Below are 21638 nucleotides of genomic sequence, written 5' to 3'. Positions count from 1 at the left end.
TCTAACTTTTTTTTTTGGCTGATGTTGTTTCTCAAGTTCAACAACATAAATGTGTGTGTGTGTGTTTATATATTTTTTCTCTTTTTCACTTGTTATCTTCAACTCTTTGATGTGCCGTTGTTTTTTTTTCTCTACTTTTCCGTACTCTCTCTCTCTCTCTTCGTTTCCGGTGTAACTGTTTTCAATTCTATTGTCACCTCTCGCTTTATTTCATTTTCATTTTTATTTTTCTTCTGGAGTCGTCACAGAGAAGTGCTCATTTCATACTCTCCCTCCCTCTCTCTCTCCACTGTCGCTGTATGTGTGTGTGTGTGTGCGTGTGATGTCGTAGAGGACAAATACCGCATGTGAGTACGTGTGCGTCGAGGCGTAAGTGTGTATATAAAAAAAAGTACTTTGTTGTTGCCTACACGCACACACACGCACACACACTCCGTCTTTTCGGTCTTTCGTCCTCTCGGTCTTTCGTCCTCTCTTTCTTTCGTACTCGTCTCCGTTCTCCTACTTTAAAAGGAAGGAGACGCGCACGAAAGCAACGTAAGGTCTTGTTTTTTTTTTTTGTAAGGATTCTTATCTGTGGCAAAAGTATTTTCTACCCTCTTCTTTTATTTATTTATTCCGGTGTTGTTGTTTGCTCCACTGTTAATTGATGACGATGGATGGCTGTAGAGTAAGAAAATGGAGAAGAAAACGTAAAATAAGGGAAAAAACGCAAGAACATGAGGCGACGTGGCTGTGGTGTCACCTGCACACGCAACGAAGACCTCAACAGCAACAGCAGCAGCTTTTTTGTTGTTGGGGGTCCCACCTCTAACCCTTTCCACTTCGCCTTTCTCGCAGCACCGAATGCGGTGGCAACTGGGAGAAAGGAAGAAATAATGAGTGGGAAGAAGGAAAGAAGACGTGACCCGGGCACATCGTGGTTAGCGCAGTGCACCTGGCCTCCCCTTGTACAAGCGGAAGGTGCATTGAAAATCTGTGTCAGCAGATAATAAAGGACGGCTTCTATTTGCTCTCCTGTTTTGGAGGTGAATGCCACTGGACGGAGGCATTCGTGAAGCGCCCCCCGCTTACTTCGTCTCCGTGCGTGGCGTCAGCCTGGCAAGCGCGACAAAATTCCGGTTTTATCGTTTCACTGCCCTTCACACCTGCGCCTTTGCTCTCTCCCTCTCTCTTTCTACCTTCTTCTTCTTCTCGGTAACGGCACACATTGGGTCAGCTGTGCTGTCACGCACGTACAAGCTCACCACCCCATCTATCACCTTTGTGTTGTTGTTTGTTTGTTTGATTTTAGCTGCTTCACTTTCACTCACTTCTTCGTGTGAGGACGTTTTCAAAACGCGTATCGAACTGTCACGAGAAATATTTTGTATTCCTCCTTCCTGCTTGTGGTTCTCTCTCCACGCTTTCCTTTTAAGTTTTTTTTTGGTTTCTCTTGACTTTCCTGCGCTTTTCTTTTCCCATTTTTAGTGAAAACTATTATTATTATTAATACTTATTTACGGTGACGCCGCACAAAAGCTTCCATCGAGTGCATTGGAAGCGCAAAGAAGCTGACGTCTTTTCGTTCTCTACTGCTCTCTCTCTTGCTTTTTTGGGGGGGGAGTCATCCTTTGCGCCTCTGCTGTTCTTTGGTTTAGATCGTTGTTTCTCTCGTAGCTGCGCAGCCGCGCCTTGTTCCTTTATTGTGTTGCTGTTTGTCTGTCGGCGTCGTCTCTCCCAGAACTTCCTTTGAGATGTTTTATACAGGCTGGGAGTTTCTTGCGCCGACGTCCATGAACGTCAGGGCACTCGCAGCGGAGATGCGTCACACACACTCCTCCAGTCCGGCGGGTGACTCCTTCGTTTCGCAGCAGCTGCTGTCTGCAATCACTGCCTCCCCAACGCTTGCCCCGCCGCTGCACAGCACAACAGACACGGCACCTCCGTCCTCTGCCACAGCCGCCGCCGCTACTGCCGATGCTCCTGCTGCGAGTGCAGATTTGGAGACAACACTGAAGCCTTCCGAGGTGCCAAAGTCCAAAAGCCCAATGAACGCGACACCGAAGGCGCGGCACCCGCATCGTCCCCGCTCCTCTGATGGCCGGAGCGGCCGCAACAACGTCGGGTGTGTTTTGCACCTCGCTCCCCGACCCGCGCTGTCGTACAAGGAGATGGAGCAGCAGCTGCAGCGCCGCACCACTGGGGCGTCGGACTGCTTCCACGTGAAGAGCAACCTTCCCATTCTCGCACAAAATGGTGTACTCTTAATGGAGTGCGTGGTGGGCCGCCCCACGGAGTCTGGTAACTCCTCCACAGCAGCGAAGGGAGACAGCAAACAAGCGACGCTGACAGCCGAGGCGAAGACGAAGCCTGCGTCGCCGACACCGTCGAGCAAGCACCCGCTGCCGGCTCTGGTGGTGGGCGTCTGTCCGCGTCAGCTACCGTGGTTTAACCTGCCAGGAGAGGCAAACAACAGCATCGGCTTCTACGTGACGCAGCGGCACATCGTGAAGCATGGGGGTGAGGACACAGACGAGGTCATCGTGCCGTGCGATATCGGCAACAGCGGCAGCGGTAGTGGAGGTGGTGGTGGTGGCCGCATCGGTGAGGGAGACGTGGTCGGGTGCCTGGTCGACCTCATCCAGCACACGCTATCCTTCACCGTCAATACACAAATTGTGAGCACCCATTCAATGGACCCCGCCGCCGATGATGGGAGTTTGTATTTCGCAATCGGCCTCGCGCGGCGTCCGCAGCTCGCGACCGACATCACGGTTCGCTTCTACACCGGTTCGGCGTGCCTCAGCGATGCCGCGCCACGTATCCACGCAGCATCGCCTGGCGCTCCGCCACCGCACCAACCGTGTTTTCCACTGGCGCAGTACGTCCGCGCACTCGCCATCGCCTCGGTGCGTCAACGCGGCCTGGACGCCGCCGACGGGGAAAATCACGCAGGTGGTGCTGCAGCGGCGGCCGGCAGCAACAGCACCTCACGGGTGGAGGTGGGTGCGGGGGACTTCATGTCTGCCATAGCTGAAAAGGAGAGCCAACCTGCGTCGGCAGCTGCCGTGGATGGCGCGTCGCTGTCGCCTTTGGCGGGGCGGTCAGCCGACGCCACTGCCACGGCCGTCCCCTCACCGGACGCAATTCGTGACCTTCGCTTCTCGGCGGTGCTGCGGGATTACTTGTGTGCTCGCGGTATGGCACGCACGTTGAAGGCGCTTGACACGGAGCTGAACTGCTTGATCCCGTCGCACGCTCGGCTGTACACGCAGACGTCCTCGGAAGACCGCGACGACGACGGTGCGGCGGCGGCTCACAAAGCGATCACCACCTCTTGCACCCCGCACACGAAGGCCACTGTGGAGCAGAACAAAAGCAGGCGGAGAGATGAGTTGTTGTCTCAACGAACGCCACACGCAGGGGAGACACGTGCGGCATGGCAGGCCTACGCAGACAGCATGGCCGACCTCCGCCGCACACTGCTGACGCCGCCCGGTGCGACCGCGAACCCAACCAAACCGGCGTCGTGTCTGCCCGACTTGCTGCTCGAGCACGTGCTCTGGCGGCCTTCCCTGATCGCTGCCTCTGTTCGGTTTATTCACGAGGGCACCGAGGCCGCGCCGGCTGCGTTGACGGAGCAGAAGCGTAGCTCTCCTCCCCACGCGTCGCTTCTGAAGACGACCGCCGCTGCACCGCACGTGGGCGGCGGCCACCGCAGCAAGCTTAAAAGCAAGAGCAACAACGAGCACCGCCCAGCCGACGCGCAGCGACTCCCGCCGTCGACACCCTCGTCGGCCGCACCCGCTCTGTCCCCGTATGCGTGGTTTCGCCACTGCGTTCCTCCCGCCCTGCTCACCCTTTGCTTTCTCACGCTGCGTCAAGACATTCGCTATCTTCTTCACGCGCACTACGCCGTCGAGGAGATGTGGCGACTGCTGCGCGAATGCCTGCGGAAGGCAAAGGACACCTGTAAAGCGGCAGAGAATGAAGGAGCAGCTCGGGACGGCCCACCACCGCTGGCCGCCTTCACCTTCGCGCCGACGATGGACGCGGAGCACAACGCGGTGGCCGCCTTTAGCCACTTTTTCACACATCTGATGTGGGACGTCGGCCACGCGCTGCCCTCCGCCGTCGCACGCGTGACGCGCGCACCGCAAAGCGAGGGGACGGCGGCACTCGAAACAGCTGCCTCCCCTCTCCAGCTGCACGCAAAGGCAGTGGAGGGGTTGGCCGGGCTCGCCGGACACGGCAGCGATGCCCTCCCCCAGCTGCTTCGTCGTCACGGAAAGGCGTTGGAGGACGGGCGAGATATGCGTGGGCTGCGCAGCGAGGCACACCAGTTTCGCACCCTCGCTGCGGCGCACACGGCATCTTTGCGGGCGACACCGGAGAGAAGGATTTCGTCGGGGAAGCACGGCGGGCTCGCTCGCGCACTCTCCTCTTCTGCTTCTACTGCTGCTTCTTCTCAGGTTGAGGACGCCGTTCTCTTCCTGTACAGCAGCGCCGTCGTCCCCGCCGCGGCGCCGTCTCGCTCGGCGCAGGTGCGGCTCTTGCAGACACTCTGCAGTCTCTTCACACACACCCTGAGCACCCTGCGCCAGCTGCAAGAACTTTGTCGCGATGAGGACGCGAACGGCGCCTCTTCGGTCGTCCCAAACAATGAGCTGCACAGCATGGACAAGAACAAAAGTCGGCGAACCGGCGTGCAGGCGGTGTTGGCGTCCGTTGACCTGCTGGAGGCACTGCTGGACACGGTTCAGCAGCGTCTTGGCCAGCTTGTGTGGCGACGACTTGTCCACGCCCTGGAGGAGGTGAACTGCCAGCTGGAGGAACGACTCAGTTGGTGGCAAACTGCCACCGCAGAGGGGGCCGTCTCCGCACAGGACAAGGACAAGGCTGGCGATGCAAAGCCGATCTCGCTCAAGGACGGCAGCGGTTCGGTCAAGTCACCCCGACGCCACGAGCCGATCAACGAGTGGACGACGGACTACGCGGTCGATGACGGCACCGCCGGCAGCGAAGACGAAGAAGAAGAAAGAGAGGCAGCAGTTGACGTAGCAGAAGATAAACACACCAGCACCAGTGCGGTGGGAGAGGGAGATGGCGCGACACTCGAGCGAGCGCAAAGCGAATCCCCCTCCGTCAGTTTCTCGTCCTTTCAAGCAGCACCGACCACCGACGATGATCAAGTCCGACTGGATGAAGATCATGAACGAAACGAAGAAGGGAATTCGAAAAGCAAGAACGGCGTCACCCCACGCGCACGTCACGCGTCGTACGAAGCCCTGACGGAGTCTCTGCCCCCGCTGCGGCTGCTGTGGCGTCGTGTGGCGGCGCGTGCGGCGTTGGAGCCGTCACGGCACTTAGTCACGACTCTGTTTGTGCAGGAGCTACGCGCGTCCCTGCTGCTCGCCCCGCATGCGAACTGGAGGGAGAGCACGACGAGTGAGCGGGCGGCGACTGCAACAACGGCGACGGATGTTGCATGCGGTGGTGCAACCGTCTCGGTGAAGCGCCCGCTGAACGTTGACGCGGCGGAGGACGTCGAGGACGGCGTTGATGCCGGTCATTCTATCAGCTCGGCAGGTGGTGTTCGTGACGCCGCCGCCGTTGCCGCAGAGACGCAATGGTTTACAGAGGAGCTGTACCTCAGCTCTGTGTACATGAAGCGCGTGCTCAAGCACCTAAGTGGGCGCTAAAAGCTGAGGGAGTATCATCGATTGCGAGAACAGCAAAATGCGTAATCACTTCCGCGTCAGGGAATTGAAGTGGCGCATCTTTGAATACGCGATATACATACACGCACTTTCTCTGGCTTTCGGCTTTCTACCGCGCCATTTTTCTGTGGGTTTTCCTCTTTTACTGTTACTATTTTGTGTCGTTGTTCTCTCTTGTGAATGAACGCAAAAATAGATTACGTTGGTTTCGTATCGTCATCGTTCGCACGTTCAAACACACAACCACGATACGAGAAAGAAAGGACACGGGGCTTTATTTTTGTTTGTTTGTTTGGAAGATGATGGGAGGAGTCATTAAAACAACCAACGAAACGGTGCTCTGTGTAGCAAAAGATCTGCCGATTAGAAAGTGCGTGAGGGTTCGCCTTTTCCGGTGCTGTGTCTCGTGGTACCGCAACGCTGACCGACCCTTTTCACACCCCCATCCACCCCCTTCTTACTCTTTCTTTCCCCTCCCCTCTATCTTTCTTTCCTTTCGCAATTAGGGCGCGCGAGGAAACAAACAAACAAACAAAACAACACGAAAAGGCCGATGTCACAGATTTCTTCCGCTTTCTCCTTTTTTCATTCGTGTTTCTTCCACTCATCCCCGGTGATTTCCACACTGTACCACAACCTCCGCCCAGCACGAGAAGCATCGTATATCTCTTGCTTTCGCACTGCTGGATAACAACGGCTAAGTCTTTTCTTAACTGACTGCCCTTTTTCTTTTCTTCCTTTACTTACTGCTGCGTTCAGCTCTGCTTCCTCGTCTTGAAAACTCAAACATCGGCGTGTTTATAAACCTCCAAAACGACCCTCAGCGAAGTAAATCAAAGCTTTCTTTTTTTCTTCTTCTCTTCTTCATTCTCCCTCGTCACCATGTCCGGCGCCCATCAGTATTACACCGCCACCGGACGTGCCCTGCCGCTGCCACCGAAGCGTACCCCGTCCCGGCACAGCGACATCCTGCGACTGCCCACCCACCGTGCGGAGGAGCAGCGCAGCATCACCGTCCGCGCCGACTCCCCCGGCCGGACCGAGACGCCGCGGGGAGGGGAGTTCCACGACATCCCGGCGAGTCAACGGAGGGCCTCGCAGCTGGTCGTCTACCACGGCCCGACCAGCAACCCGCCCAACGCCCCCCTGGCCTCCCCCTCGCAGAGCGCAAGCGCGGCTTCCTCTAAGAGCAAAGGAAACAAAAGCGCGTCACTAAACGTGAACGCGGCCAGCGAGAGGGGCTACGGCCGCCCCAGCACTTCAAAGCGGGAGTGGGGGCGTATATTGCCCGGCTCCCGCAGCCGCAGCGACAGCAGCTCGCCGTGTTTGAACTGCATGAAGTCGGCGGAAGGGGGAGACGACGACGAAGAGTGGTGGCGTGGGGGCCGCAGTGACGCAGCGCCGTCGGAGCAGCTGCGGTCGAACCCGATCTCCAGCACACACCACAGTCGCGCACGAGAGGAGCACGACAGGCGGCTGAGTCACGACCATCCGAGTTCGCAGAGCCGCAACAACTCTGTGAAGCGCTCCGTGCGCAGCTGCTCGTCAGGGATGGGTGGCAGCAGTCAGCCTCGAGAGCGGAGCGCCCCTTTTGCACCGCACGAAGACGATCCTGCGCAGCGCAGTTGGCACTTTCCACCACAGCCGTCAGCGCTGCTGCCGCATGTCAATGAAAGTCAAGCAGCCGCCTCCTCGCAGCGGGACAACGTCAGCTGCCACCGCCAGGGCCCACCGTCTCGCAGCTACTCGGAGAAAGAGGTCAGCCCCCCCCGCTCCGTTGGCTCTCGAAAAGGCAATGCGGAGCCGCAGCACCGGCAGACGTGCAATGGCAGCAGCCGGTGCAGCAGCGGCAACGCACGTCGCGCCACCGTGGACCGTCACGACCACCTCTACAGTCAGCAAAAGATCGAAGAGCGTCGCGCCTCGCAGTCGGCGGCGGTGGAGTCGCGGGATACGCCGTTTCGATCCCACGCCGGCAGCCAGGCAGTGGCCCTTGCCCCAGCCGCTGCAGAGGCGAAGCGTAGCACCCGCGCATTACGAAGTGACGCGGACCCGCTGGAGATGAACACGCCCATCGCCGATCGCGTGCGGCAGCGCTCCGTTGCGTCGGCGAACCACTACACGAGTGCTACACCACACGCAGCCGGCACGCTGGAAGGGACGGAGTTGCTGCCGTCGCTGCCGCGACTGCAGGGGTGCACGACGGACAACGGCGAGGACGGCGCGCGGACGTATTGCACCGTCGTGCGCTTCATCGAGTACCAACCAGAGACGGAGCGTCAAACGCTGGAGGCGATGCTGCACGACTTCAACGACCAGGAGGGCAAGTTGTGTGCGCTGCTGACGGAGGTCTACGGCGAAGATTTTTATGTTGTCAAGTCGGCGTGCCCTCGCGGACCGTCTCAAGGCGTCGAGTGTGCCTGAGTCACCGTGCAGCAACCATCGTCGTGCACGAATCACGTCTCGTGTGTGTGTGTGTGTGTGTGTGTGTGTGTGGATTGACAAGACAGCCCACCCCCACCCCCACCCCCCTCTCGCAGAACTGAGGAGAGCGCCTACATATATAAATATTTATATCCGTATTGCAGCGCAATAGTCGTGCTACGTAAAATGCTGTTCTGAAGTGAACTTCTTTGCTCGTGAAAATGCGATTTATTTATCCCTTCTTTCTTATTTATCTCTTTCGGCTGTACCCCACATTTTCTTTCTTTCTTTTCATTTCTTCGCACTGTTGATCCTGCGTGCTTCTTTATTTTTTTCCTTTTTGTTTTCATTCTCCCTCCGATTTCAAATATACACCTCAAGGTTTGATGTACGCGTGCGGACTTACCTCCTCCTCTTCTCCTCTTTTTCTCTTAACTGTGTGTGTGTCGCGGGCGCAGCTGGCGCTTGCCCGAACTACGCCACACGTGAGCTCTTAACTCCAACGCATTGCAGCCGATTGGAAACCCTTCGCTATGTTTTGGAAACGATCCGTTGCCGATTCCCCATTAAAAGAAAAAGAAAAAGAAAAGGAGATCGGAATTGGAGAGAGTGGGAGAGGAGGGAAAAGAATACGTATACATCGATCACCTCCTGTGTTGTCTGCGCTGACCTTCTCTACTAGTCCACAGACGACGGGCACGGCAGCCACCGAACAGCACCAAGAGTTGATGTAACGGCTAAAAAAGGAAATCGTCCAGCGATGTGCTCTCACGAAAGAGATTATGCGAAATGCTAAAACAATAATATGCGCGACACCTCACTCCTCTTCCGTTACACGTAAGATCTTGCAGAGCACAACGAAGAAGGCGTTGCGTCTTCCTGCGTTTACAACTCTATTATTATTATTATTATTACTGTACGAAGGGCAGTCATTCCATACCGACTGCCTTTTATATTTGTTAAAGCTACAATTGGCTACTTCCACTCCTAGAAGAAAAATAAGGCAAAGGGACTTTCTTGTCGAGTGTCGGCATGCGTCCGTCAATCAAAGCCGCTACGGCGGCTCTGCTGTTGCTGGGCGGCTGCCTCCTCGCCTTTTGTTGTCCTACGGTGCAGGCGATCGCGCCGGACGACGCACCGGTGGTGCTGCACGCCAGCCTGGTCAACCTCCTCAACGCAGAGAAGTCGCAGTGGTCCGTGGCACTGGGCAGTCGCGTGCCCTCGTCGGCAAGTGAAAACAGCGCCGCAGCAGCAGCGGCACCGGAGACCGTGGCGTGGACAGACATGCGTGAGACGTGGGTCGAGGGTCAGCCGCTGGAGAGCGCTGCTTCTCTGCTCTTTGCCCTGCCCCCGCCCGGCACTTCGTACTACCGAACGGAGGACGTGGAGGACGTAGAGGAAGAAGGGCAGCCGACCATGGATGGTACGGTGCTGATAGCGGAAGAGAAGGGGAATGTGCACGATGACAACGTGTTGCTGCGTGCGCAGCGCCGGCGGCTCTTCGGACGCCCTGGCTTCTCCTTTCACGGCCTCGCCTGTGAAGAGTATGGGCCGGCAGAGCGCAGCCCACGCAGTGGACACGCAGGGCTGCATGGTCGCTGCTACCTGGCGCGTGACAGCGGAGAAGGTTTCTTCTTTAACTACCGCGTGGAGTCACCGCAAATGGAAGCGGCGGTGGGAAAGGATGCCGACGGCGACGACGCGGAGGCAGAGACAACGGAGACGGCAACGACGCGACCCGCTTCGCACAGCAGCGCAGGAAGCCGCCGCCGTCGGCGGATGCACACGGTGGAAGAGACCCCAAAACACGGCGAAAAGACGGAGGCGAGTGCTGCCGGGGCCGCTCCTCGTAGCGCTGCGCAACGCCCTCCCCAGAACTTCTCGCACACATCGGAAGGCAGCATGTGGACGGAGTTTGTTGTCCTGCCCGGTGCGGAGTCCGGCGTCGTCGGGACGGAGGGCGACGTTCGCGTGGGCAGCGTGCGTGTCTCGGAGCAGCTCACGAAGGCCTTCGATGCGGAGGACTCCACTCGTGTGCAGCTGGTCTTCGCTGTGGCGTTGCGCGACGTGAAGGCCGCCAACGATGCCCCGGTAGCCACCATTCAGATGCGTTTGAAGGGCGTGACGGGTGCCTTCTGTGAGCAGGCGGTGCTGCGCACCACGATGGAGCAACTGGCCTCGCGTACGAGCTTCTTTAACCGTTGGGTGTTTCCTGTCGTGTACGTTGGCTGCCTGTACGGGCTGGTTTACGGAGTAGCGTGGCTGCAGACGAGGCGCAAGGCATCTGCCGCGGTGAATGCGGCGGCTCCTACGCCAGCTTCTAATGGTGTCCCCACCGCAGCGAAGAAGCGGCAATGAAAACAATACAAATGAAGGGGGCCGTTCGTTGCTGTTGTTGTTGTTCTTTTGGGTACTGCGGTGGCGCAGACCGGTGAATGCATCATCACTCCGGCACCTCCCTTTTGTTGTTGTTAGTTGGTGTTTGATTGAGTCGTTGTTGATGCGTGGTACTCTTCGTAGAGGCGCAAAAGAGTGATCGGTACGACGGTGCGTCTTCTACAATAAATAAAGAGAACGGAAGTATTCGTATCCGAGGAAACGGAGTACTTTGGGCTGCTGTGAAGTCTCGCGGCCGGCCGCGTCGGGCCGCTCTCCGTGCGCCTCCTCCCGTCATCTCAACAACGTTCATGTTTTTCGCTCTCGCTGCATTCTTGAGACACACGTGATCGGAGAGGAGGGACTCCATCGGAGAACCGCGACACGGGAAGAGTACGAAGGGTGAAGTAGGGTGATTGTTCCGGCGGCAAATGAATGGCATTGGAGTTCTTCTTTTTATTGATTTCGAAGGGGGCGGAAGCCATATCCGCCGTGATGCGTTCGCTTTGAAGCATCAGCAAAACTAGCTATTCCCCTGAATTGGTCATACCTGTTTCGCCTGTTTTTTGTTGTTTGTTTTGCTGTTGTGCTTGACGTGGATCTGTTGATGGTTGTTGTGGCTGGTGTCGTTTGACGTCCGCCCTTTCGAGCCCCTCGGAACTGTGCTCTTCTGTGGGTGGCCGTGGTGCACGACCGTCACAGCATTACTTCTCTTCAAAAACCAATAGAAGGAAAGAAATCACTTTGAAAGTTTTTTTCACACGAGTATTCGAATTTTGATTATTAGTATTATTATTTCCAAAATGAGGCCCGATTTAGGTCAGGTGCCCGCTGCAGCCACCGCCGAGCCCTCTGCCGTGCCGCTGCTCAAGTCGATTGCGGTGCTGCTCGTCGCCGCTTCGATCGCCATCGCCATCGCGCCCTACACCACGAAGCAGCCCACTCCACACGATAACGCATCCAGCCCATGAACGGCCAAGCCACCTGCGCCGTCTACCGCTCCATCTGCTCTGCCCCCTCCTTCTCCTCCCCCTCCCACCCTCTACCACGCCGGCGCGAACGAGCAGCACGAACGCCGAGTGTGCCGCTGCCGCGCCGCCCCACAGCTACATAAGTTCAGATCACGCCTCACGGAAGTATCTAGGAAAAGAAGAGCCTCCGTCTTGTGCAGCGATGTCCACCCCAATCGAGCAGCTGTCGAATGCGCAGATCAAGGAGGAGCTGCGCGCCCTCTACGCCGTCACCGACTTCGGCGACTGCATCGAGGTGGGAGACCTGCAAAAGAAGTTGCAGACGGTGCGGGACACGGCGCCCATCACGCACGGCCTCCGCTACGGGACGCTGCTGGAGATGGGCAACAAGAAGAACCCGACAGGGGTGGTGACCCTCGCCCACGGCCTCGGCGACTCCGCTCATGGCTGGGAGGACGTGGGGTATGAGCTGGCCCGCCGCATGCCCTACCTTCTCTTTTTGCTGCCGACCGCGCCGTCGCGCCCTGTGACGATCAACGGCGGCATGAAGATGCCAGCGTGGTATGATATTACGGACATGATCGGCGAGGGCCTGCGCTCAAGCAGGCGGGGTGCAGCGGAGATCCATCTCTCCGGCGACTACGTCCGCAGCGTCGTGCACGTCGCGACAAAGAAGTACGGCATCCTACCACGGCGTGTGGTGTACGGTGGATTCTCGCAAGGCGCGGCCGTCGCGCTGAGCACAGGGCTGACCGCACATGTCGCCCCAGCCGGTATCGCGTGCATGTCTGGCTACTTGGCTGCTGCGGCGGACATGGTGCCGCGCATTGTGAACAAGGCGGTGCCGATCACGATGTTCCACGGCCGGCAGGACCCGGTGGTGCCGCTGGCGGTTGCCCACGAGTCGAAGGAGATTTTGGAGAAGGACGCCGGCGTCGCGCAGGTTGACTTTAAGGAGTACGACATGCAGCACTCCGCCGTACCGCAGGAAATCGATGACTTGGCCGCCTTCATCAGCCGAGTGCTGCCGGAGAAGTTCTAGAATACTAATATACATATATTTATTTGCTTATATAACCAGCTGCAGAAGTTGTGTATGTGTTGAGCAGTGTAAAAGGAAGGGAAAAGGACAAGTCTTTAGTTATTTGATGTTGTACTGGGTGGTGTGTGTGTGTATTCGTGTGTTTCTTTGTGATGGAAAGAAGAAGCAATAAACCAACAAGTAAGCGCTTCTCACTTCTAGCGTTGAGCGACAGAAGAATGCGTTACCGTTGTCCCTTTGCCGTTATCGTAGATTGAAAGCTGAATTAACTATGGTTGATTACTATTACTATTTGTCGCGCTAAGATCTATACAGTTTCTCTTGAGCACCACGCAACTGGCAGGCGCTTCTCAAGAAGAGAGGTCAGTACTCTGCAGTTACTGGGCGTGTGTGCCACGTCTCCAAGCTTGCGGCGGTTCCCTGTGATGTGTGTGCGTAGCAACTTCTTTTCCTTTTTTTTTTAATTTGATGACGTGGCCGCTCACCACACAAAAGCATGCGGTCTCGTTACTTCCATCGTGTCTGTCGTCGCCTTCTCTTGTCCTTCTCTGCCGCTTTTTATTTCCCCTTCCTGTCTGTGAAGGCGCGCTCTTTACTTGTCGTTCACTGCGATCGCGTGGTGGTGGTGATTTCAATCAACCTGCAGACTGTACGTGATTCAGTAGCGCGTAGCTTTGTAACGGGTACCGACACGACGAGTATCGCAATTTGCAAAAAACATATTTAGAATTTGTTGAGTCTCTCCTCTTCATTCGATGCGTCCGACTTTGCTGGTGTGTGTCGCTGCGGCAGTTCGCTGCACGGCCGTTTGCCGCCTCGGTTCCACTGGCAGCAGCAGCAGCAGCAGCGGCGGGACAGGAGGTGGTTATCGCTTCTTCGAGGATATGTACCCAAAGCACGACCCGGCACCTCGCTACGCCTACTATGAAGATCAACTGCAGAGCGCTTCGGTGAAGTCCCTCGAGCCAAGGAAGCAGTTGACGGAGTCGGAGAAGCTGCACCACCTACATGACTGGAAGAAGGACAAGGAAGGCTTTACGCCGCCGCCGGAGTTTGGGTGGCCTGAGGAGTGGGGCCCGGAACCGGGCGAGGAGGGGCACAGTGAGTGGTACAAGAAAAATCGCATGTACATGTCCTACGAGGAGAAGTCGCGGTACGATCTACGCTCCGGGGTGCCGGTGGAGAAGAACTCGATGCGGCATCAGGAAATGCCCTATCAAAAGCGTATGAAGGCGGCGTACGTAAACTTAGAGGAGAAAAACCCGCAGTACTTCGACCCGCGACAGCGCAAGTACTGGGCGGAGTACTCCTACGAGGATCAGCGGGACACCATGGCCAAGGCACGAGATGAGTACCTGGAGGAGTGGCTGGAGCAGCCGGAGGTAACGAAGGAGAACGTGGCGAAGAAGATCGGCGACTACAACGGCACCGCAAACAAGCAGACCATAAAGTCGGTGCAGCGACGGCCAGAGTGGGAGCTGGCACCACGCCCAGAGTACGACGACGACTGAAAAAGTGGCTTTTTATATATTTTTACTGTGCTTTGAAGCGTCGTCGCTGGAGGCGCTGCTTTTTTTCGCCTTCTTTTTATTCACTCGAGCTTTATCACCTGTCAGTTTTAACGGTGTATTACGCAGCGCCTGCTTCGGACGCATGCATGGCTTTGAACGCGTGTGTGTGTGCGCATGTGTGTGTGTGTGTGTGTGTGTGTGTGTGTGTCACAGAACTTTGCCGAACAGTAGTAATGCAGCTTCCTTTCCTCTGTAGCGCAAGGAAGAGTAAAAAGAGAAAGAAAGCGAATCAAGGAGGGCAGATGAAGCAAGAAGCGAATGGGCTTGAAACTCAGAGCGCAACGGCGTTGCTGCTGCTTCTCATTCGGCAGCGCCCCACTCGTCGAGTCGCCGCCGGCAGCTGTTCGCTTTCTTCTGTTTGTTTTTGCTGTGGGAATCCTGTTATTCAGCGATGACTGCAGTGCAGCTCCTGTCATGCCCTCCTCGCTCTCCGACCCTCTGCTTCTTCTTTTTCTTCTTTCACCACATTACATACAATTGATGATGCTGCAGCATGAGTGTGTAATGTACGTTTAGAATCATCATCATCATTGCTCTAGCTTCTCGCCTTCTTCAGGAGATACGCCGCCTTGGGGTTCTGCTGGTTTTGTGATTTTGTCTTCGTTCTTCATGCTCCGCTTTGGCGTACGTAGCTGCGTCGCGGCCCAGCGCCACGGTCTCTTGACGACGGCGATGACGGCATCGTTATCCGCTGTCCAGCTCTCTGAGGCACGTCGCCTGCGCACCACCACGACTACTTCCAGCACCACCACCGTCACAACGGAGAAGACCAGCGCAGCCTCCGCCTCTTCCTCCCCCTCTACCCCTTCCACCTCGGCGGCTGCGGCGGCTTCCAAAACAAAGGCATCGAAGCCTGCGTGGGCCGCGCCGAGCAGTACCACGATCCACAAGTTCAGCGAGGACAAGGCGGAGGCCTCCGCCTACGTCGGTGGGGCCGATGACGTGCCGTCCTACTCCGCCGCGTCGCACATGGGCTACCTTCTGCTGCACAGCCGTCGGATGTGGCTGCCGCTGGTTCTGTACGCGGGTTACTACGCCCTCTCCGCCTACCTCACGCCGCTCCAGGTGGGGCTGTACGCGACGGCGAGTGTCGTGGCGCAGCGCCTCAGTGTGCACGGTCGGGCAAATCACGTGAAGAAGGATCTCACGGGCTACACCTGTGTGGTGACGGGCGGCACGAGTGGGATTGGTTTGTACACGGCTATGCAGCTTCTCGACATGGGTGCGCGTGTGATCATCGCTGCGCCGGCGGGGAAGGAGAAGGAGACGATGGAGTTCTTCCTTCAGAACTGTCGGACATCAGCGGGCAACGCGACGGCCGAGTCGTCGAGCACCTCAACGGTAGGCAGTGGTGACGCAGCGAGCAGCTCGGCGGCTGCCGCTGCTGCTCCGCCGGCCCCCGAGCCCTGCGAGCCACTTGAGAAGCGCGTCGTCTTCGTTTCAATGGATTACATGGACCAGCTCGACGTGAAGGCCGCCGCCGCGCGCATCAAGGCCCTCGTGCACGACCGCGTCGACCTGCTGGTGAACTGCGCCGGTGTCTGGAAGGAGGAGTCGGGCGTAACAAAGCAGAAGTTTGAGGAGCACATCGGTGTCAACTTTCTCGGTCCTTTCCACTTCACCGAGGCGTTGCTGCCGTCGCTGCGGAAGGCCCCACACAAGAGCGGGCGAGTGGTTTACGTCACATGCGCCGCACACAACGGCGTCGCACGCGGCCACGTCGTGCAGGATCGGATGACGTTGTTGCCCGGGCCGGACGCGTCGCAGATCACGGCGCGGTGCTACAGTGCGTCGAAGCTGGGCAACATCTACCACGCCCAGTCCATCGCGAGCCGCCGCTACGAGGGCATCCCGCTAAACCGGCACAGCGACCTGCACCCGGTCGATGTGTGCTGCGCCGACCCGGGCTTCTGCTTCACGTCGCTGCAGCAGGAGAACAACGACCCCTTCTTGGGAAAGAACGTCGTGGCCCGCACGCTGCGCTCGCTGTGGATCAAAGACGCCTACGAGGGCAGTCAGACCGTAGTGAACTGCTGCGTGCGGGACGACATCGAGAACGGCGGGTACTACGCGGAGTGCACGTTGATGCCGAGCGGACTGAGCAAGCGCGCACAGGACCCGAGGAGCAGAGATGAGGTGATTCACTGGGCGATGGTGAAGACGATCGCCAAGTACTACACTTTGAAGCCGGAGTGAGTCCCTTCTCCGGCTCTATCGATGTACGTACCTGCGGCTGAGGGAGAGTCCCTCTGGTGTTGTCGTCGGCGTTGAGGCGTCGGCCTTCGTGGAAGATAGGCGTGATGGTGGCTGTTTCCTCAGCAAAAAAAGGAGGAAGAAAGTGTTTAGCTGGCACGTTTGCTTGTGTGTGTGTGTATATAATCTGTGTGCCTGAGAGCGCAGTCCGTTGGTTCTCCATTGTTGTTCTTTACAGTCTCCTCTTGAAGTTCTTTAAGAAGCACAAAGCGGCTCGCAAGTTTTCCAGCTAAGAATCACAGGCACGTAAAAGCAAGGAACGCGTGCTACTGCTCACGGAGCACTCGCAATATCCGCTATGAGCAGATGAGGTCAAGGAGCTGGCAAAACAAAGAGGACATGGTAGCGAAGGGTGCGCACTGTCGATGTGGCGGTGTCGGCAAGTCACGCAGAGGCGCTTCATTACGGTCGTACCTCAAGCGGAATTCTCTCCGTTTCCAAACAGCCCAAAGGTTTTTTTTTTAAGTATTACCTGCGGCTCGAAAGCCACCGCCGACTACGCTGGCAAGCCGCGGCTCACACAAGTATATCTCGCTCGCCCTTCCCCTTCATCTGTCTGTTTTATTCAAAACTGTACTCTTCTCGTTCATCTGCGGCTCCTCTCACAGCGACACGGAAGGGAGGGTGAAGGCGAACTGCAGGATTTGCTGAATTGTGGGTCTTTTGAAGTAGGCCTGCTCGTCCTCTCAAGGAACTCCCCTCCCCCCCCCCCCGAACGACACACAGAGAAACACGCCACAAGCTGCTCTCTTCGTCTTCCTTTCTCCCATGATAAAAGGAAACTCCCTGTGCCGCCGCGCAGTCATTGCAGCGCCTCTCAGGCGCGCCTTTGTTCGGGGACGCTGCATGGCCATCCCTCACACGGTGGCCTCCGTACGACACCAATGCAGCTACACTCCACGGCTGCTGACGTCGTCGTGGTGGTTGTGGTCCCGCAGCTCTGGCATGGCGAATGCCGCCGCTTCTTGTGCAGCAGCGAAGGCGGTCACCACAGTGGATGCAGCAGCCCACAACGTACGTGGCATTAGTGCCCACAGCGACAAAAGCAGTAGCAGCGGTAGTGTTAGTGCGAGCCCGATCAAGCTTCGCACGGCTCGCCCGTCTGCTCGTGCGCTCTCGCAGGTGAAGCAAACACCACACTTCCCTGGAATGTTCCACCACGTCTCGATGTTCGAGGGTGAGCACGTCTACAACTACGGCCGGCACACCTTCACCATTTTCAAGGAGAGCATCGCCATGAGCATCATCCCCGCCGGCTGCCTCATCGCCTACATCGTGACGCACCTGCCGAACTTCCCGATCATCCCGTTTGAGTTTCAGTGCTTGTACCTCGTGGCCCTCTTCGCCGTTTCACGCGTCGTCGCTGCCGGCTGGCGCAACCGCCAAGTGAAGGATCTCACGGGGCGGCACGTGGTGGTGACGGGTGGCACCAGCGGTATCGGTCGCGCCACCGCCGCGCAGCTCGCCCAGATGGGTGCGCACGTGACGCTGCTGGCGCGCGACTCCCCTCACGCCCAGCCGGCGGTGGACTTTGTGCGCCGCCACGCAAAGGATGCCGCAGCGCAGGAAATTTGCTTTCACGCCTTAGACTTGGAGGACTTCATCCTCGTGCGGGATTACTGCAAGCGGGCACGGCGCCGGCAGGTGCCGATCGACGTGCTGGTGAACGCGGCCGGTCGCATGCAGCAGCACCACGTCGTCACGCGCTTCGGCGACGACGTGCTGCTCGCTGCGAACTTTCTGGGTCCGTATTTGCTGACGGAGGGGCTGCTGCCGCTGGTGGAGGCGGCGCACGGCCGCATCGTGTACGTTGCGTGCTCCGCGCACGTTGGGGTAAAGGGCAAGGTGGTCTCGACGTACCTCAGCGGGCGTGGTGTGTGGTCGCCGCGGGTGGCTGGTAAGTTTGACGGGTTAGAGCAGTACGGCTTCACGAAGCTGGGCAACATCTTCCACGCACAGCAGCTCGCGCTGCGCTCCTACCCGGAGTCGAGCAAAGGCAGTCGCGCTTCCCGGCTGACGCGGCAGCAGCCCATGACGGCCGCGGGTGGGTCACATTACTCCGCCGGCACCGGCACTTCGCGACGATCGGGTTATGAAGATGCCGCTGCTGCTGTGGCGGCAACGGACACGTCCTCTGGTAAGTCCAACAGCCACGATCCCAGTACCCCAGCCCAGGTAAGCATCGAGCCCCGCTTCACGGCCTGCGTGTGCTCTCCCGGTGGGGTGATCACGAATCTGTACCGAGACGTCCCCCTGGCCGGTTCCTTCAAGTACCTGTATTACCTGTACGCCTTGGTCATGCGCACGGCCTGGGAGGGCAGTCAGACCGTGGTGAACTGCTGTGTGCGGGGGGGGGTTAAAAACGGTGGCTACTACATGAATACCAAGTACCAGCCAGCAGGGCTGTCGAAGACGGCGTGCAGTGTGACAGAGCGGGAACAGGTGATGACGTGGACGTCCAACAAAATGAAGGCGTACATGAAGTGGGATTAACGCACCTTCGAGGTACCCGCAGGAAGAGGACGGCCGCTTCTCTCACATATATATATATATATATTGGTTCTTGGCGTGACGGCGATAGAAGATGCACCCGGTGATACGTGCGGCTTCGAAAATTGGTGCTCTTCTTGTCGTTGTTGTTGTTGTTGTTTTACTCGCGCGTTGTTTCTTCACGCGGCAACACCGGAGCAGGCGTGTGCGCTCCTTTTCTTCTGTGTGTGTTGCGGCGCAGTGTCGGCAGTTGTCGGTGGTCCATCACAGAGGCTACACGGTACCGAATCGCAGAAGTGGTGAAGGCACCACAGAGCATAGAAAGCTCTACCTATCTCCTTCTCCATCTACCACGTCCGTGGTGCGGGAGAAGTTCAGCGGTGCTCGCTTGAACGAAAGTGATGTCACTGTCGCCGTTGTGGCGAGTTTGGGCAAACAGTACTCGCGGTAGCTGCCTCTGATTGCTATTGCAGCTCGCAGTAAATCCCCGTACGCACAACACTTCATATCTGCCTCATCCGTTTCTTCGGTCTTCTCAGAACCGCAAACACGTTGTGTTCTTCCCCACTTCAACTTTTTTCTTTTAAATCTTCTCTTCGACCAGCTAAACGCACATCGATCTATCACTGGCATTATTCCCCATATTTAGAAAGTAAACGAAGATGGGCCTCACGCAGGATCAGACGCAGCGCGTCAAGACGGCCTTCCTCAGCTACGCCCAGGGCCAGCCGAAGGTGAGCGAGGCAATGATCGACCAGCTCATCTGCGGCGCCATCCCGGGGCTCAGCTGGGAGCAATTACAGGCCAAGAAGGCCGTGCGTGCAGTCGGCCCAGACGGCTACGACCTCGGCGCCTTCTTCGCCATCGTCAACTCCGATCCCGCGTACGTAACGTTCATTCAGCAGTACTTCCCTCCCGCGCCGGTAGCACCGAAGGAGCCGGAGGTGGATGCGCTGGCGCTGAAGACCGCGAAGGGTTTTTAGAGGAACATTTACTTGTGTGCGTGTGTGTGTGTGTATTTAGTGGAGGAACTTCTGTTCCGTTCAGGGAGAGTCCTGCTTGGCGGGATGTACGCCAATTAAACGACGAGGTCAGCTTCTTGTGCATGTGTGTCTGCCTCCCTTGCTCTCCCTCTATTGGCACTCGCAAAGGATGGAAAATGGGAATGAAGCCTTTACGTCGAAAGTAGGAAGAGTGTAGAAGTTCACTTCAGCCTCTCTCTCTCTCTAAGAGGCGTGCTTTCGATGGTGTGAGCGTTGTACCGTATCAGCGTGTATTCGTCCTCGAGCGAGGGGGGGAGGGGGGCGGAGGCAAAGGGGGAGACATAGCTGCGATTAGGTCCCCCACGCACACGCCTCGCCAACGAAAACAGGAGCCCAGACTGGTGCTCCATTTCAAAGTGAATGGGAAGTAGTTATTACCGTTGCGGCCGCGCTCGAAGCGGGTGCTACGTCTCGCATGATGGAGCTTCTCCCTTTCCCACTTCCGAATGATCTTCTAAAAAATTCTGTTATTTTCCTTCAACGGACATGAGAAAACGTGGAAGAAGTACTTCGACGTGCATTTCATAGCACCCGAGCGTTAAAGGAGACCCGCACAAAGAACTTGTTTGTTCATTCTCTTTTCTTGCTGCTGTGTTTTCCTTCATTGCTGCTCCGATTCTTCTTCAGCTTGCACACGAAGAGGCATTACACAGAAACAACCAAAACAAAGCCCTTTTTAAAAGGGAAAAATGGACAGCGACTTATCCGCCGAAATAGCGCGTATCGAGGCGGAGTTGGCGCAGGACGCCGAAATGCGCCAGCAGCAGCTCTCCCAGCAGCACCAGCAAGCCGCCGCGCCGCCGCCGCCGCAGCAGCAGCAGCTGGCTCAGCAACCACCACCGTCGCAGCAGCAGCAGCAGCAGTTCCAATTTGGCGGAGAGAACCCCTTTGCTCCAGCACCGTCGCAGCAACAACAACAGCAGGCCCAAGCGCAGCAGCAGCCCCCACAACCGGCAGGCCTCTTCAACGTGAATGCCTCCCCTTTTACACCTCCACAGCAGCAGCAGCAGCAGCAGCAGGACTTCTTCCAACAGCAGTCCTTCATGGGCGGTGCCGCCGGATCTCAAGTGAACGCCGGCGGTGCGAACGCGGCCTCCGCTGCGAACATGCACAGCTTCTCCAAAGACACCGACAGTCGATCCGTCTTCGTGGGCAACTTGCCGAAGGGCACGGACGGCGGGGCGACGACGACGCCTGAGGAACTCGCGCAGTTCTTCGGTGACTGCGGTACAATTTTGAACTGCACCGTTCTGAAGGACCGCGTCACTGGAGAGCTGAAAGGAACCGCCTACATCGAGTTCGGCGACTACACGGCCATGGGCAGGGCCATTGACACGAAGAACAACGCCAACTTCAAGGGAAGTACCATAATTGTATGCGTGAGTCCTCCTACCGCTTCTTTCATTCATTTCTTTTTTAACTTCATTCTATGTTTACACGTGTTGAGCTCCTCCCCCTCCCCCCTCCCCCCTTGTGGGTTTGTGTTGTGTTGTGTGAAGCACACTTAATGGTGTCGGGCGTGTGAAGCGAGGTGTCCGGTTTGATGTGTCGGTGTTCTTCTTGAAATCGGTGCGCGTAGGTGCAGCGGGTGAGCAGGGGAAGCCAAAGAGGATGTGGGAGAGGATTCACGACGTCAGCAGACCGCTGATGTCGCTCCTCCTTCACCTTCTTTTCTTCCCTCCTTCCCTTCTCCCCGCGCGTTTCCGTTAGAAGAAGATTGGCACACCTGGCCGTACACGTCGCGCTCTGCACCCTCCCCTTCCCCC

At 57.4% G+C, this 21638-nt stretch overlaps 9 protein-coding genes across 13 annotated transcripts; all 9 read left to right on the top strand.

Annotated features, from left to right (window-relative positions):
• Positions 1-1736: 1736 nt before the first annotated feature.
• Positions 1737-5684, top strand: ABB37_05752 (hypothetical protein; the record flags this gene model as incomplete). The annotated part of the gene is made up of 1 exon (XM_015803900.1): positions 1737-5684. The coding sequence occupies one exon, from the start codon at positions 1737-1739 to the stop codon at positions 5682-5684; it is 3948 nt and encodes a 1315-aa protein (XP_015657725.1).
• Positions 5685-6207: 523 nt separating this feature from the next.
• ABB37_05751 (hypothetical protein) lies at positions 6208-8126 on the top strand (the record flags this gene model as incomplete). Its single annotated transcript, XM_015803899.1, has 1 exon — positions 6208-8126. The coding sequence occupies exon 1, from the start codon at positions 6585-6587 to the stop codon at positions 8124-8126; it is 1542 nt and encodes a 513-aa protein (XP_015657724.1). The 5' UTR covers positions 6208-6584.
• An 841-nt stretch (positions 8127-8967) lies between these two features.
• Positions 8968-10484, top strand: ABB37_05750 (putative multi-pass transmembrane protein; the record flags this gene model as incomplete). The annotated part of the gene is made up of 1 exon (XM_015803898.1): positions 8968-10484. Exon 1 carries the CDS (start codon positions 9159-9161, stop codon positions 10482-10484), a length of 1326 nt encoding a protein of 441 aa, XP_015657723.1. The 5' UTR covers positions 8968-9158.
• A 719-nt stretch (positions 10485-11203) lies between these two features.
• On the top strand, positions 11204-12515 carry ABB37_05749 (putative mitochondrial lysophospholipase; the record flags this gene model as incomplete). Of its 2 annotated transcripts, none has more annotated exons than XM_015803897.1 (1): positions 11204-12515. In XM_015803897.1, exon 1 carries the CDS (start codon positions 11676-11678, stop codon positions 12513-12515), a length of 840 nt encoding a protein of 279 aa, XP_015657722.1. In that variant the 5' UTR covers positions 11204-11675. The 2 variants fall into 2 exon arrangements, with proteins under 2 accessions (XP_015657722.1, XP_015657721.1); XM_015803896.1 differs by having other exon boundaries at positions 11569-12515.
• A 582-nt stretch (positions 12516-13097) lies between these two features.
• ABB37_05748 (putative mitochondrial hypothetical protein) lies at positions 13098-14026 on the top strand (the record flags this gene model as incomplete). The annotated part of the gene is made up of 1 exon (XM_015803895.1): positions 13098-14026. The coding sequence occupies exon 1, from the start codon at positions 13271-13273 to the stop codon at positions 14024-14026; it is 756 nt and encodes a 251-aa protein (XP_015657720.1). The 5' UTR covers positions 13098-13270.
• A 551-nt stretch (positions 14027-14577) lies between these two features.
• ABB37_05747 (putative mitochondrial short chain dehydrogenase/reductase) lies at positions 14578-16282 on the top strand (the record flags this gene model as incomplete). Its single annotated transcript, XM_015803894.1, has 1 exon — positions 14578-16282. Exon 1 carries the CDS (start codon positions 14696-14698, stop codon positions 16280-16282), a length of 1587 nt encoding a protein of 528 aa, XP_015657719.1. The 5' UTR covers positions 14578-14695.
• Positions 16283-17284: 1002 nt separating this feature from the next.
• ABB37_05746 (putative mitochondrial beta-ketoacyl-ACP reductase 2) lies at positions 17285-18832 on the top strand (the record flags this gene model as incomplete). The annotated part of the gene is made up of 1 exon (XM_015803893.1): positions 17285-18832. The coding sequence occupies one exon, from the start codon at positions 17285-17287 to the stop codon at positions 18830-18832; it is 1548 nt and encodes a 515-aa protein (XP_015657718.1).
• A 535-nt stretch (positions 18833-19367) lies between these two features.
• Positions 19368-19812, top strand: ABB37_05745 (hypothetical protein; the record flags this gene model as incomplete). 3 transcript variants are annotated; one of them, XM_015803892.1, is made up of 1 exon in its annotated part: positions 19368-19812. In XM_015803892.1, the coding sequence occupies exon 1, from the start codon at positions 19492-19494 to the stop codon at positions 19810-19812; it is 321 nt and encodes a 106-aa protein (XP_015657717.1). In that variant the 5' UTR covers positions 19368-19491. The 3 variants fall into 3 exon arrangements, with proteins under 3 accessions (XP_015657717.1, XP_015657716.1, XP_015657715.1); XM_015803891.1 differs by having other exon boundaries at positions 19433-19812; XM_015803890.1 differs by having other exon boundaries at positions 19478-19812.
• Positions 19813-20362: 550 nt separating this feature from the next.
• Positions 20363-21380, top strand: ABB37_05744 (hypothetical protein; the record flags this gene model as incomplete). 2 transcript variants are annotated; one of them, XM_015803889.1, is made up of 1 exon in its annotated part: positions 20363-21380. In XM_015803889.1, exon 1 carries the CDS (start codon positions 20562-20564, stop codon positions 21378-21380), a length of 819 nt encoding a protein of 272 aa, XP_015657714.1. In that variant the 5' UTR covers positions 20363-20561. The 2 variants fall into 2 exon arrangements, with proteins under 2 accessions (XP_015657714.1, XP_015657713.1); XM_015803888.1 differs by having other exon boundaries at positions 20375-21380.
• Positions 21381-21638: the final 258 nt, after the last annotated feature.

The sequence above is a fragment of the Leptomonas pyrrhocoris genome (genome assembly GCF_001293395.1).
Source record: "Leptomonas pyrrhocoris isolate H10 chromosome Unknown, whole genome shotgun sequence".
NCBI lineage: Eukaryota > Euglenozoa > Kinetoplastea > Trypanosomatida > Trypanosomatidae > Leptomonas > Leptomonas pyrrhocoris.
The sequence above is the reverse complement of the archived record's forward strand: the minus strand, read 5'-3'. Positions and strand labels throughout refer to the sequence as shown.